This window comes from Hyaena hyaena, unplaced genomic scaffold (genome assembly GCF_003009895.1).
Source record: "Hyaena hyaena isolate Hyena2069 unplaced genomic scaffold, ASM300989v1 scaffold_1969, whole genome shotgun sequence".
NCBI classification, from domain to species: domain Eukaryota; kingdom Metazoa; phylum Chordata; class Mammalia; order Carnivora; family Hyaenidae; genus Hyaena; species Hyaena hyaena.
This window is the reverse complement of record NW_024082590.1, coordinates 57,010-73,604: the sequence shown is the minus strand read 5'-3', so window position 1 is coordinate 73,604 and position 16,595 is coordinate 57,010. Positions and strand designations below refer to the sequence as shown.

At 43.1% G+C, this 16,595-nt stretch overlaps 1 protein-coding gene across 1 annotated transcript; it reads left to right on the top strand.

The window, feature by feature from the left end:
- The first annotated feature begins 13,809 nt into the window (after positions 1 to 13,809).
- RBMXL2 (RBMX like 2) lies at positions 13,810 to 15,586 on the top strand. Its single transcript, XM_039225172.1, has one exon. It carries the CDS (start codon positions 14,160 to 14,162, stop codon positions 15,339 to 15,341), a length of 1,182 nt encoding a protein of 393 aa, XP_039081103.1. The 5' UTR covers positions 13,810 to 14,159; the 3' UTR covers positions 15,342 to 15,586.
- The last annotated feature ends 1,009 nt before the right edge of the window (positions 15,587 to 16,595 follow it).

The following is a 16,595-nucleotide window of genomic DNA, read 5'->3' as shown; positions in this document are numbered from 1 at the left end:
AGCGCTACAGTCTGAAGTACCACTGCCTGTCCCCCTTTCGTAACAAAGCATTGGTGTTTCTTTATTTCCTAAAACTTCGCGAAGATTTCCTTATTGTCTGTTTTCATCAACACTGTAATTTCAGTGTGGGCAGGACCATGGCTCTTTACTGTTTTATTTCCAGCCCACAACACAGTGTCTTGGCAATGTGGGCTCTCAATGAATGAAAGCAAAAATACCTCACTTCTCCTGAGGATATCTGTATTACTATCCAACTTACTAGCAACCCCATGAAGTTGGTGATCTTGTTATCCTGGGAAAAGCCAGACTCCCACAGTTTGAGAAAGCCCCTTTCTTAGGAAACTCCTGAATTTGCATTCTCCCCATAGTGCAGTAGTCCCTGGATTCCAACCCCGGTGGAGAGGAGGGTGCTTCTTTTTCAGCTGGCTTTTGTGAATTAAGTTTGGCGAATCTGCCCTCAGGTCCTGGGAGGAGGCCTGGAAGGGAGGCAGAGGCGGAGTCGGAAGATTTGTGTGTAGTGTCCGCGGTTGTGGCGAGGTAGAAGGGGAGAAGGCGAATTTAGCAGGTTGGGGAGGCTAGGGTAGGGTGCACAGGTGCACCGGGAGCGCTGCGACGCTGGCGAGCCTAAGCTTTCGACCGTTCAGGGAGCTTTCTGCTCAGGCTTGCGGGGAGCGGGAGTCGCAGGTCGGGTAGTAAGCTCCCAGAGCTTGTGACCCTGAGCCAGGCATCCTCAGAATTCCGCCTGGGACGCCATTAGCGGCGTGGACGTGCTTGGTAAGGAGGCTACCCTAACCCTGGTCTATGTAGCCAGAGAAAGCAGGACCCTGGACAGCGCTCAGAGGCCGCAGTGGCTTGCATTACTTCTAGTTCTCAGATCTTTTCTGCATGGGCAATTTGGCCACTCATAATAAAGCTGAGTTCCCAATCTGTGAAGCCGCTTTCCTAAAGTTGGGCAGAAACGGATTTCCTAAAACTGGAGATACCTGTTATCATTCACCAAAATAATATTAAGTATTTAAAAAAAATTTTTTTAATGTTTATTTTTCAGAGACAGAGACTGAGTGTGAGCAAGGGAGGGGCAGAGAGAGGGCGAAACAGAACTTTAGGCTCTGAGCTGTCAGCACAGAGCCCTATGAGGGGCTCAGACTCACGAACTGTGAGATCATGACCTGAGCCGAAGTTGGATGCTCAACCAACTGAGCCACCCAGGCGCCCCAAATATCTTAGAATTAAGAGGAACATAAATGTTTTGGTTCATGCTATTTGAATAAATGAGTGGTTACTAATAGATTCATAGAAACAGAAAGTACAAAGGTGGTAGCCAGGGGCTGGAGAGAATGTGGAGTTGTTTAATGGGTATAGTCTCAGTTTTGCCAGATGAAAAGAATTCTGGAGATTGGTTTCACAATGTGAATGTACTTAATGCTACTGTAAAGAGAAACTCTTATTTTCATTTACATCAAACACAATACTCTGAATACTACTCTACTTCTGACACTTCCAATCATTACATGTGTACACATCCAGCAACTCTCCAACACGAGCTGAGTATCCTACAATTCAACTCAATTCTAACACTACCCACCTGGGGATAGCCTCAGATCCCACAGGTTGAAAGCTCCTGCATCACTGCCCCTCCTCCCTGCTCTTTAAGATGCCAGTCACAAGTCTGGATTGGACCTCTGCTTCTGACTCATTGGCTATGGAGCAGAGGTTCTCAGGACCCCCCTTCATTTTTGATTATTTGCTTCAGTGTCTTAAGCCCGAGGAAAACATTTTAATTATTAAGTTACCAGTTTGTTACAGAATATTCCTTAGTTCAGGAATAATCAGATGGAAGATAAGTTTAGGGCAACTTGTGGGGAAAGGGTGCATTATCTCCAAGCTCTCTCTGAGCACCTCCTCCTTTTCACCAGCCTGGAAGCTCTCCAAACCCAGTGCTTTTGGGTTTTTGTGGAGGTTTCATTACATATGTGCGATTGAGTTCAATCACCTTAGCTAATGAGTTAATCAATATCCAGCCCCTCTCCCCTCCAATGAGGTTGGGGTTAGGTTAGGCCTGGAAATTCCAGCCCTCTAATCCTATGGTTGGTTCCCTTGGCAACCAGACTCCATCCTCAAGTCCTTTCCAAAGTTACCTCATTAACATGATAAACTTAGGTGTGGTTGAAAGGGGCTTGTTATGAATAATAAGACACTCCTTTCACCATTATGGTCCTGAAGCTATTTCAAGAATCTATGACAAAAGGCTAAATATTAAAAGATGATCCTATTGCTCTTGTTCCTCAGGAAATGCCAAGGGTTTTAGGAGCTCTGAGCAGGAAACTATGGACCAAGACCAAAATATATAATAAACCACAACATCAACAACTACTGAATTGTATACCTAAAAATGGTTAAGATGGCAAATTTCATGTTAGGTGTACTTTGCTACAATTTAAAAAATTAACATTTGACAGATACCATATGTTTGCACATATAGGTGGATTAGGAACTTAATGGAGGACTATGGGGGAGAAGGGGAAAAATAGAGAGAGGGAGGGAGGCAAACCATGAGAGACTCTTGGTTATTGAATCAAACTGAGGGCTGATGGGCATGGGAGAGAGGGGAAGGGGGGTGATGGGCACAGAGGAGGACACTTGTTGGGATGAGCACTGGGTGTTATATGGAAACCAACTTGACAATAAACTATTTAAGAAAAAAAAATTTTTAAAAGGCAGTTCCCAAGCTGCAGAGTGAGCAGGAAGCTGCCTCCTCACTGTCAAGAAGCTTGTGGCATAGTACAGAGCTGTGAGATCACTCCGTGTATCTGGATGGTTGGGCCAAAATTCAGTCCCTGAAAATACTGGAAATGAATGTAGGGTCCCAGGCCACAGATATTGGTGCTGCTTCCAGAGATACTCCCCTGACCTTTTTCTTAGGAATGATGTGGATCTCATTCAGTTGATTATTTCAACCCTGAAGAAATGGGGACCTTCATGGTAGTTCCTTTGTACACTCCAACTCCTCGTCAAGACGTAGCCCTTTGCAGAGATGATGATTGTTATTGGAGGAAGGTGATTCTTCTTTTACTCTAAATGTCATCTTTATTCCCTGATAGTGGATAGATTCTTTTTTTCATCTCGGAGCTTCACTATCCACTAAGTCCCCATCTAGGGTTCCCTGTCTCAGTTACTCTTGTGGAGGATACTGTAGCCAGTGAGATACTCCATAGGGAATCTCTCTGCACCCCCTTTGCCTGGCTTTCCTTTCTTTAATGTACCCTCCCTGTAAAGGTGGCTTTTAGGCAAACAGGCTTGAGCAATGGACTGTAGAAAGGACCCACACATGACTACCTGGCTGAATACAGACAGGGCCATCAGGCAACCCACCTCAAAAATATCCATAGGCCCTAAATGACCAATGGGCTACTTATGACTAGGCAGAGTTACCAAAAGGAGAATTCCATGCATCACCATACCTCCCCTCACCTTTCCCCTTTCAAAACCATCCACACCTTCTGCCTCCTTGGCAGATGGCCTCTCCTTTGCTGTCCTGCCCACCTAGCCCTTGACGTGTGTTCCATGCCCACTGCCTCAAGGCAGACAGCCTCTTCTCTGCTGTTCTGCCTTCTGTTCCCTTGAGTTGTACTGAGTAAACTTCTGTCTTCTTTGTTCTGCCTCAGGTTAATTCTTTCACCTTCCAAGCCATAGGCTGATTGTTGCCCCACATTTGGGGGCTCCCATCTGATGGAGAGATACCCCATTTAAACACTACATTTCTCTGTCCAGTAGTATTCACATCTATATTAACTATTCAGATCTAGTACTGTTTGCTGCCAGTAGTTGTAAAAGGAGTGAAAAATTTTATTGGCATTCTTTTTCATGTATATGTGAGGGACAGATATAAATACACAAAATACTCATCTATTTAATATAATTTTTCAATTTCAGAAATTGTAATTATTACTTAAAAGTAGTATTTCAGAATGAGTTGCCCAGGCCAGGAGTGTTAGAACTTAAAGCCATGTATGTTAGAACCTCTTCATTGTACTTAGCAGGGCAGAAATTAAGTGGCTTGGGGACCCCACATGTAGCTGGCATGTGAATAAGAGCATTTTTGCTGGGCTGAGCCCTTAAGCTGTAGGGGCTGTGATAACTCTGGGGAATTTGTGTCAGAAATGCATTGAACTGTAGGACACCCTGTTGGTGTCAGAGAATTGAGAACTATTCTTGGCAAATGACACACTGTCTCTCCTTGGTTACTACAATAACCTCCTGGCCAACTACAAATTTAGGAATTCCTACAATCCTTTCAGGTTCCATAATTAGCTAGAAGGACCCACAGAACTCAGTAAAGGGCTATACTTATGATTACAGTTTATTATGAAGGATGCAAATACAACCAGATTAAGAGGTACATAAGGCAAGTTCGAGCAGCTTCCACATCCCCTCAAGGCCAGTGGCCCTCCCAGCACATCCATGTGTTCACCACATGGGAAATTCCCTGAACTCTCTTGTTTAGGGTTTTCATATGAGGTCTCACTGAAGAAGCATGATTAATGAAATTATTGGCATTGGTGATTGAACCCAGTCTTCAGGCCCTTTCCGCTTTCCAGAGTCAGGTTTTAGCCCTCTAATCACATGGCTATTTCCTCTGGTGACCATCCAACATCCTGAAGCTATTTAGGGGCCCCACTAGGAGTTATACCATTAGGATAAACTCAGGTATAGCAGAAAGGGTTTCTTTATGGGTAACAAAAGACATGTCTATTGCTTAGGAAATTCCAAGTGTTTTGGACGAAGATTAAATATGTTTTTCATTGTATCCCAGGCCACCCCATAGTCTTTGACCATGGATCCCTTATAACAAAAAGATCATATCTGTCTGAACATAACAGATAACAGCAACATTTGGAGGAGTCAATGTAGGGTAGAGGGAGGAAGCTTTGAACTCAATTTCCCACTACATCTGACCATCAATATCAGTATTATAATTTTACCAATAACGTAAGGCCATATTTCATCATGGTAAACATAATCTGAAAAATAAGTCAAAAGATACTGGCACATTACTAGAGTCCCATTCAGCCTAGGCCATCATGGTCATCAGGTATGGAAATATCTCCCAGGATGAGGCCGTTCATGTTTGCAGGCTTCTATTTGATCTTGGCAGGTTCCAAAAGCAGAAGTGGTCTCAGAATTTTATAGCTTCATTTCTCAGGCATCTATTATAACTAAGCTTAGAGAAAATATAATTTATCGCTTTAAGCCTCTTTTGATGTGTTAATGTAATTTTGAGTTTCCCTCATTATAGAACCCATTTATTTATTTTCTTTCCATTTATACCCAAAGTTTACCATCTTTAGAAGGGATGTTAGGTTCACACACTGTGCTGCTCTAGACTGCAGACAGCAGTATTAGTCTAATAAGTACCTCCTCAGTCCACTCCCATTTATTTAGAGTAAGGTTACATAGATACAGAATTATTGGGTATTTTTTACCATTAGACATAGACATAAACACGGCTAATCATGGTTTTCCCAATTAGGGTGAAGGTTTACCCCATCAGATCCTTAGGAATTCTGACATAGGTTTAAAATACAGTTACAGGGGCACCTGGGTTGCTCAGTTGGTTAAGTGTCCAGACTCTTGATCACAGCTCAGGTCAACTCGAGCCCTGCATTGGGCTCTGTGCTATCATTGGGGAGCCTGCTTGGGAATCTCTCTCTTCCTCTCTCCCTCCCTCCCTCCCTCTCACTTTGCCTCTCTCTCTCTCTCTCTCTCTCTCTCTCTCTCAAAATAAATAAATAAAACATTAAGGAAATAAAATATAGTTATAATTTCTCAGGAATCATCCTTGCTTCTGGAACTTAACAGCTGAAGCCTTGGTCCTGCACCCATTAGGTAAGAGAAAGAAAGTTGAGGTGATAAGGAGAAGAAAGAAAAAATTATAGTCATTAGTCATCTTCCACTGGGAAGATGCATGGTCATGCTACCATCCTCTTCAAGTCCTTTTCCCCAGATCCACCAGACAAAAAAAAAAGTCTTTTTAGTGAGGACAGTTAAGCCCTCCTTATGTTGGTGTGAGCACATACTCATGAAGTCATGTAAGCCATCCCTTCATGCCTTTATCTCCCAGTTTCAGATCACCAGTGTTTTAATTGCCCATTCCAATTCTCTATCAAACTATTACTGAGGAAGATACCTCTCTACTCATTGTTGGACGTTACGGGCTATAAAGTATGTTCTTGGGTCTGAAGAAATATGACTTGATGATCCAAATTGGTGCAGTATCTTCTGCTAATGTTCTTTTACAGTACTCTGAACATTTGCATCTACCACTGGGTAAGCAAAGTCTACTTCAAAGTCAGTATCTATTCTTATTAAGACCCTTTGGCCAGCAGTATCAGTTTCATTTGCCAGTTATGTGACACCAGGGAATCTGCCATATATCATCTGGAGTCTCCCTCTTTTCTTGGCAGACAGAACAGTTGTTCGTGGCATTTTGTGCTCCAAAGGTGTGAGAGGAATATGTCTAGATTCAGACCACATCTGCGTTGCTGGAGTCCTCCAATGTACACTCACTTCATGCACACAGGGAGCCTCCTCAAACAAGTACAGGGCTACCCACTGGTGAATTCCAGTCACCTTTTGAACCGGCAGATTGGTTCTTCTGATCGGCATCAACATACCTACTTGTAATGCATCCCTCAAATTCTCATAGTGATTTCAATAGGGCCATGCCTCCTAGGGACATCTCTTTCTCTTTTTTTAAACTTTTATTTATTAAATAATATCTGTGCCCAGTGTGGAGCTCGAACTCATTACCCCAAGAAGAGTCACATGCTCTACTGACTGAGCCAGCTAGGTACCCCAGGGGCATCTCTTTAATTAGTCAGTTTTCCACTGCTCTTTTGCCTGACCATATGGCCAGGCCATTGGACACCACCCGTGAGTCAGTAAAAGCTCAAATCTAGGGGCTTTTATCATTGTTCAGTTCTTCAGTCACTGCTAGGTAAACAGCATGTGATTCAGACCCCCAGTAGATTTGTTTTTGCCTTCCTCCAGCAGTTTTTAGTCTTCCGAACAAAATACTGTCTACTTACCTTGGAACTGCTATCCATAAACTGAGCAGGTTTTAGTTGGTCAGTTAGGAAACTGCTTACAGGGCACTGTCCACAGAATGAAATCCAGGAGCTCCTCATATGGTCCTAAAGCCATTCCAAGGGGAAAAGTCCAGCTGCCTGCTTGTGGATCTACTGGGCAACTTTCTGCATTCTTCTGGTAGCATATTCTTGTACAAACCATCTCCATTTTATTATGGAAGACTTCTGGGCACTGCCCTCCCCATTGGCATGTTTCTCTGACCTAACCCAAGATGTTACTGATGTTTCAGGTTTTAAGATTATTTTTTATTTAAAAATTTTAAAATTATGGTTAAATACACATAACATAAAGTTTAGCATCATAACCATTTTTAAGTGTACAGTTCAGTAGTGTTAAGTATATTCACATTGTTGTGCAACCAATCCCTGGAACTTTTCCATCAAAATCAAAGTTCTATACCAATTAAACAACAGCTCATTTCCCCTCCCTCCAGCCCCCAGCAGCCACTGCTCTGCTGTCTCTTTCTATGAATTTGGCCATTCTAGAAACCCCATATAAGTGGAACCATCATTCAGTATTTGTCTTTCTGTGACTGGCGTGTTTCACTTGGCATAATGTCCTCAAGGTTTATCCATGTTGTAGCAGGTGTCAGGATTTCTTTCCTTTTTCATGCTAATGTTGAATTATATATAAATATTACATTTTGTTTATCCATTCATCTGTGCATTCATCTGAAGCAGTTGTTTCCATCTCTTGGCTATTGTGAATAATGTTGCTGTGAACATGGGTTTACAAATATCCGAGACCCTGTTTGCAAGTCTTTGGATCTATACCCAGATATATATGTATATACCTAGAGATTGCTGGATCATACGGTAATTCTATTTTGATTTTTTTTGAAGAACCACCATACTGTTTCCCATAGAGGCAGCACTGTTTTACATTCCTACCTACAAACCAAAAGCATTTCAGTTTTTCTGTGTCCTTGCTAACATTTATTATTTTATGGGGTTTAGTTTGTTTTGATTCTTTGATAGTAATTATCCTAATAGGTGTGAGGTGATGAGATTATTTATAACCTTCAGTCATAGGGGCAATTCAGTTAATGTCCAATAGCAAGCTAGTAACTGCTTCTCAAATGGAAATTCTCTATCCCAAAATCTCAGTAGTCATTACTGTGGGGCATTCATAGGGTTTTGCCATAGCCCCGGTTTATACTCCACCTAGGTCTCTGGTACAGAGAATTCTCCCACACCAGCACTCCAGTTTTTATTTTATACTGTGTGGGCTCAGGCAGTCTTATTTGTCCCCATTTAGCATGTCTCACTTATATTGCTTGAAGGGTGGATTGACATTCTTTGTATTATACGATTCCCCTACTGGACACAATATTCATCCACTTACTACAGGTAAAAGAGACACAGAGACCCAATCACTTTATGTAAAAATTCCAGTTTTTACCCAAACCTCCATTTCAACTCTTTCACCCCTTAACATTTCTATATTCTTTCAGACTGATTACAGCTCCTGTTAGGGATGCACCAATGGGTTTTGACCCCCCAGTGCATGAGGTTCCCTTGTCTAGAAGTCTCAGAAACTACTCTTCTCCACTCCTGACCATTTATCCATTCATAAGACTGGTGTCCCCTGGGTGCCCCCAGCAGGTGTCCAGCCCAGGGACCTAGGCCATTTGTCAATCTTTATCTTGATTAATCTGCACGACTATTACGTCAGTAGATTCCAGTTCAGGTTTCTCATTGTAATCTTTACTTTCAGGCTAAAAAATGCTTCTAAACTGGGGTAAATAGAGCAGATTTATTTGAGGCTCTTTGATATTGAAGGACTACCAGTAGGTCCCATTGGTCCACACAGCCTTGGATAGTGCTGCATTAAGACCTTTGTTACAACCCTATCAATGTCTATACTACTTAGGTCACTTCTTTTTTTTTTTTTTTTTTTAACAAATAGTTTATTGTCAAATTAGTTTCTACATAACACTCAGTGCTCATCCCCAAAGTGCCCTCCTTCATGCCCATCACCCCTCCCCCCACATCCATCAGTCCTCAGTTTTTGTCAGCATTCAAGAGTCTCTCATGGTTTGCCTCTCTCCCTTTCCCCCACCATTTCCGCCCTTCTTCTCCCCCTTGGTCCTCTGTCAAGTTCCTCCTAATCCTCCTATACGTGCAAACATATGGTATTTGTCCTTCTCTGTACTTAGGTCACTTCTTAATAACCATGGGACAAGTCCCCTAACTCTCCCCTCTGCCTTTCTCCATTTTATTGTTAGTATTTTTATTAGCACCTACAAGACCCATGAGGGGAAGCTGAGGTTACAAATTCTATGAGGCTTTTCAGATTGCTGTTCTATTTTGTAACATGAGATGCCCAAGCAAAAGGGCCCCCTAACCTAAACCCCTAGCGTTTACCATGACCTGGATAAGCAGCAAGTTCAGTGGGTGAATATCTTGATTATCATAAAGCCAGTCCCACATGGCTTACATGTGAAGCATATCAGCTGCTTCACGTGGGGTGTTCCACTTGGCATTTATGGGAGGAGTTGAACTGTTCTGCTTTTCAGACTTTACAGTGTTAACCAATCGACCAGGCTGGCTGTTTTCTTGAGAATAACCTTGTATGTTTCTCCATCATGTATAGCCGTCTGTGACTGTTCAGTAGTGAGCCATGGGTCCTGTATCAGTCCAATTCTGCAGCATTCAAAACCAAAGACACCACCCTAAATTAGTCACTCTGTGAACTGTCAAATCCCATGCAGCACAAAGGACTTGTCTAAACACTGCACTAAGATATCTGCCCTAAGTGTAGCCTAGTTTCCACCTGTGCTAGGGCATGTCTTTAAAGGTGACCCCAGCCCCCATGCTGAATCTTTGTTTAAGAAAGCACATGTTCCCACACTGCAAAATGTATATTGTCGCAATCCACATTCCCAAACCATTTTCAGTAATTTTCCACAACCCTCTTCTGTAATTTTTTTCATTTTCCCATAGCCCCTTAGCCCACATTTTTACTTCCCTGTCACCCCTTTTTTTCTCTCTCTGTTTTCCCTTTAAAAACATGTCTCCTTTGTCAGAGTTGGAGTTGAGCGCGGTTTATACAGTTTAAGTTATACTTAGGTCTGTTTTGTCATCTTCAACAATTGTCTGGTGCTGCTTCTCTCTGACACTTCTATGGTGCCCCTACTCAGATCTGAATTGGAGCCACCAGTGGACCCTGGGACAGGACAATTGGACTGACTCAGCAAGCATTGAGACATTTTGTCTCCAGTGCTCTTTAGTTTGAGAGGAGCCCTGGAACAAAAGGGAACAAAAATTTCAGACATGTGACGGCCCATACTTTGCCTGGAAAGAGAAAGATTAGAAAAAAATCTCTAGCCTCTCACTTTTCCCGTGTGTGTGTGTGTGTGTGTGTGTGTGTGTAGAGGAGAGCTCATAGTTCTAACCCTGTAATCACAGGGTTGATTCCTTAGACTACCAGTTCCCATCCTGAAACTAGGAGCCCCAGTAGGAGTAACCTTACTAGCATAAATTCAGGTGTGGTCAAAGGGGCTTTGATGAATAACAAAAGATACTCTATCCTTTAGGAAATCCCAAAGGTTTTAGGAGCTCTGTGCCAGGAACTGGGGACAAAAACCAAATGTATATGTACATGTATATATGTATATGTTATTGTTCAGGTAGTGATAGTTTGTATGAAGGTGGTAACGGTACAGAAATAGTTAAGTGAATGCAGTCTGGATGTATTTTGGGATTGTGGACTGATTGGATCTGGTGGGGAGCACTGCGGGAACTGGAGGAAACAAGAATCACTCCCACCCCCAACAAGCCCCTGTCAATCAACAGGAAAATGAAAAAATAAACTGTGGTATAGTCATATAGTGAATACTAGAAAATAAAAAAGCAGACTACTGGTTCATGCAGTACATGGGTGAATCACAGAAATAACATACTGAGATAAGCCAGATACATAACAGTTTATTCTATATGTCTCCATTTATATAAAATTTAAGGGCAGGCAAAAACCAAGTTATGGTTGATATAAGTCAGAAAAGTGGGTACCTCCAGGAGGAACATACTGTTTTGAATGGGGCACAAGGGAACTATTTAGGGTGATGGAAATGCTATAGATCTTGATATGGGTCATGGTTACATGGATAGGTGCATATATAAAAATTAATCAGGCAGTAAATTTAAGATTCTATAAATAAACATATCTAAGTTAGCCCTAAGTAAAAACATTCAAAATAAACATTGAAAGAACAGAAATAGAAGGCAAAACTTCCATATTAGTAGAGAAAGAAGAAAGGAGTAAAGCTAAGTCATTTGATACAAGAGAATGCAAGAAGGATGGAAAAGAAAGGCAAGAAAGGCTTGGTTAACATTACACAGTAAGCTGGCAGAAAGAAATCTGAAAAACACTGAGCTATGTAAGTACTAGGCAAAACATTAAAATAAAAATGTTATGGATGATGAGGATTAATTATATATTAAAGGTACTTGTCAGAAAGACATAGCAATTCTCAATTTTTATATATCCAACAATATAATCTTAAATTGCATGAAGCAAAAATGTGCATAAAAATAAAGAGAATTTGACAAAGCCACAATTATGGTAAAGGTAAAAACCATTCTCATGCATATATAGAACATTAGACAGATAGGCACACACACATATTCACTCACTCACAACAGGTCACAAAACAAGTCTCAACAAAAACAAAAGAATGGAAATCATACAAAACATGTTAAGAAATAACTCCCAAAATCTGTATGTTTGAAAGCTTGAAAATACTTCTTTATAATTCATGAGTCAAGAAAGAAAGAAATGAAAATAAGAAAATGGTAGTAACTGAACAACAGTGAAATACATGTATTGTAGCTCAGGACATACTGTTAAGTAATATAGAGAGAAGTTGTTTTAGATACCATAATTAGAAGAAATATATATATATTTTTAATGTGAGACAGAGCACGAGTGGGGAAAGAGTAGAGAGAGAGAGGGAGACACAGAATCTGAAGCAGGCCATGGGGCTCAGACTCACGAACTGTGAGATCATGACCTGAGCTGAAGTCAGACATTCAACCCACTGAGCCACCCAGGCACCCCAAGAGGAAATGTTTTTTAAAACTCTGAATGCACTGTCTTACCTAAAAATTTAGAACAAAAATAATACAAACTGTAAATCCAAAGAATGTGGAAAAAAGAAAAGAATGACAATTGTAACAAAATCAAAACAGATTATCAACAGAGAAAAAGGCTTGTTCTTTGAAAAGATAAAAACGTTTAACGGTTTTTTGCAAGGCTGATTACAAAAGAGAGAAAGCAAAATAGGACACAGCTATCCATAAAACAAAATTTCAAATTAAACAAAAATGAATAACACTTAGAAAAATATATCCTACAAAAAAAAAAACTGCAGAAGAAATTTTTAAAAATCTCAATAAAAACTAAAAGAAATTGAGGCAAAATATCTCCCCAGCTCACTAAGGGAACGAAAGTTATAGGCCAATGCCATTTATGCTCAAATGTAAATTTTCTTTAGGCAAATTTTTAAATGTTTTTTATTTTTTGGGGGGTGGGAGAGAGAGAGAGAGAGAGAGACATAGAATCGGAAGCAGGCTCCAGGCTCTGAGCTGTTGACACAGAGCCCAGTGAGATCTTGAACTCATGAACCAGAAATGTAAAATTTCTAAGTAAAGTATGAGCAAACAAAAACAATTTTATTTAAAAATAAATACATTCCAAACAGGTAGGCTTACTTTGGAAATGAAATAATGAGTTCATAAAATCTGTTACTGCAACTTATCTCACGAACTGATGCGATGCATTTAACTTCATTCGTACATCTTTAAAAAATCTTAAAGCCTTAAAACATCCCCATTAAAGTCAATATAAAAATGCCTGCTTTCACAATGTCTTTCAACACTGTATAGCCACTGCAGTAGTTAACTGATTAACACATATTTGCACATGTATGTGTACACATACACATATAACGCACAAATATTCACATCTCATGACTATTCAGTTAACTTTTCACAAAGCAGCCTTTGAAAAATTTAAACTATTTTTTAAAAAGCCACCAAAGACACTTTAATTTTTTTTAGAAAGTGGTTTTAGATATCAGAATCTCAAGCAAAGCTATGTTCACCAAGTTACTCTCCACTTAATTTCAGAGAATATCATATGGAACAAATTTGAATGGTGTACTTTCTTTGAACCAAAGTGTTCTTTTTCACTGAGATATACCTCCTCTTTTGAGAGGAAGAGGCAAAGGCTTCAGCTTATTTTGCCTGCTTGCTAAGGTGCTACTCTGATAAATACCCAAGAGCTCTCATGTTTTCCCTGATTCTTCCTAAAGATGGCTTTCTGTGAAATACCTTTTTATTAAAGCTCTGAGCCGTCCAAAGGCTGACAAATTGAAGAAAATGGTGCAGAAGGGAAAACTGATGAATCCAAAGAATGACTCCCTTTTTTTCCTATTCCAGCAACCAGTTCCACACTATCGTCTTCTCATTCCCATTGACAAGTGCAAAAATTCTTGTTCTTAATGCCTTTTACGTACAAATTTCATTTTTCAACGTTTATTTCATTTTCGGTTTTTTTTTTTCGTGTTTGAAAATGGTTTGGGTAAATTGGATTAGAATGCACTATAATTCCTGTCATGAAGACCAATAAGGATTTTTTTTTTTTAAAAGTCTTTTAATTTTGCAACTGAGCTTTAATTCAGGGGTGAATTAAAGACTGTAAGCCAGGGCCAGGTTATGAAGCCAAAGTTTAAAAGCTGGAAGGAAAATCACAAAGCTTCACCGCCTTTCCTCGACGGCGACCGAAGGCCATCAGCCAATCACGTCTAGAAAGAGCCCGGCCGGACTGCGCACCCAGACCCAAAGGCACACACCCGAGCGTTCCGCCTGCGCAGCCGGGACGCTGACCGCGGTTCCGCGACGACGCGCCAGCCGACCGGTAGGAGCCGTCATCAGCTAGCGGATCCCAGGCCACGACGGGCGTCGCCCCCTCGCCTTCCCCAGCCACCTAGCTCTCGACCGGCAGACATGGTTGAGGCGGATCGCCCCGGGAAGCTTTTCATTGGCGGGCTCAATCCCGAAACCGACGAGAAAGGCCTTGAGGCCGCGTTTGGCAAGTATGGCCGCATCAGTGAGGTGCTCTTGATGAAAGATCGAGAAACCAGCAAGTCCAGGGGCTTCGCGTTCGTTACCTTCGACAGCCCTGCAGACGCCAAGGCCGCCGCCAGAGATATGAACGGCAAGAGCCTGGATGGTAAGGCCATCAAGGTGGCCCAGGCTACCAAGCCGGCTTTTGAGAGCGGCCGGCGGGGCGCGCCGCCGCCATCACGCAGCCGCGGTCGCGTGAGGGGCCTTGGAGGAACCCGCGGGGGAGGCGTTGGCCCGCGGCGACCCCCATCCCGGGGCGGGCCGGCAGACGACGGCAGCTACGCGAGCGATTTCGACCCGCGGCCCTCCAGGGCCCAGCTGCCCATGAAGCGCGGGCCGCCGCCGCGCAGGGCCGGGCCGCCCCCCAAGAGGGCCGCGCCTTCGGGCCCGGCTCGCAGTGGCAGTGGAATGCGCGGGCGGACCCCGGCCGCGCGGGGGCGAGACGGCTATGCGGGCCCACCGCGCCGGGAGCCGCCACCCCTGCGCCGGGACGCCTACCTGAGTCCCCGGGAGGAGGGCTACTCGCCCAGAGACAGCTACTCGAGCCGAGACTACCCGAGCGCCCGCGACCCCCGCGAATTTGCTCCCTCGCCTCGAGAGTACACCTACCGCGATTACGGCCACTCCAATGCCCGGGACGACTGTCCGTCGAGAGGCTACGGCGACCGGGACGGCTACGGGGGGCGCGACCGGGACTACGCGGACCATCCTAGCGGAGGCTTCTACCGAGACCTATTTGAGAGCTATGGAGACCCGCGCAGCGCCGCCGCGGCGCGGGGGCCCCCACTATCTTACGGCGGAGGAGGTCGCTACGATGAGTTCCGGGGCTGCTCGCCCGACGCCTATGGCGGCGGCCGCGACAGTTACGGCGGCGGCCGTAGTGATCGCTACTCGAGGGGCCGCGACCGGGTAGGCAGAGCCGACCGCGGGCTCTCCCCGTCCTTGGAAAGGGGGTGCCCTCCCCTGCGTGATTCTTACAGCCGCTCTGGCCGCAGGGTTCCCAGGGGTGGAGGCCGCCTGGGAAGCCGCTCGGAGAGAGGGGGAGGCCGGAGCAGATACTAAGTACCAACGGACTTGGGACCAAAATTCCGTTTTCAAAGAAATTAACGAAAAGAGCCAGTTCACATGCTAACTACCCAAGGACTAGTACAAGGAAGAGTTGTTTTTACCTTTAAAATTTTTCCTGTTCATTTCCTCTCCATAATTTTTGGGCTTTTTGGGAGGAAAAAGTTAAAACTCATTTAATTTGCGTTTTGGAATTGTTAACGTTTCTTTCAACAAGCTCATTTTAAAAGCATTAAGACGAACCTGCGTACTAGTCTTCTTATATTTCCAAGTAAAAATTCTTCTAAAGGCTTCCTCCCTTCTAAGTTTTCCTGATAAATGAGACAAACAGTATCTGCCCACCAAAAATGGAAAAATGGATCAATCTGTTAATTCAGACCAACTAGATTTTGGGGGCGGGGAGTGGTAGGGAATTGGTATATGCTACTCCTCTAAGATTTCAGGTTGTCTTTCAGACTGAGACTCAGTGTTCCCAGTATTTAAAAAAATGACTAGCAACAACAGCAAAAATCATTTAGATGCCTATTTAAAGAAAGCTCTATTCACTCTAAGTCTAAAACAAGCAAGTGGATAATGCTGGGCATATTTTATCTTTTTGCCTTTATTTTGGGAATCTGCAGAATCTCCTGTTCCCTTGCTCCCCAAAATACTATTCATATATGTTGAACAAGAATGGAAAACTAAATTACAGATTTGGCCAACCAACCAAATGAGCTGCAAAAATCCCAGACAGCAATTAATAGTCTTTATTTTCACCACCAACAAATTATTAAGAAACAAGTAGAAAATACACAAATGGTGGATTTGGGGATCATAATGGATTCTCTACCTAACTCCAAGCTACTTGCCCTTGCCTCTAGAGCCAGCTACTGGCTCCTTTGGAGAGAATTAGTCTTCTGCCCTTGGGGGTGGAGGAATCAAATGTGAAGCAGCATCAGAGCTCAGAAGCTCAGAGAATTCCTGAGAGAGCTTGGCATTTCAACATCCTGAGGAACTCATCCTGGTGTGAGGGACCTGGGGATGGGTTGAGTGCTCTATACAGTTAAGCTGGGGAGAAGGGCTTGAGCAGACAAAGATCAGAGAGGCTTCCCCCAGGGTGCCTCAGAAGGGATGTAACATCTCCTCTTTCTACCCCAACCTCAGGGCAAGAAACACCTTTTCCAGTCAGCACCTGTGGAATTTCCCTGTTTATCTGAGAGAGAGGTAATTGCACAATCAAGGAGCTCTGGTCTTCAGAGAAAGAAGGATCAG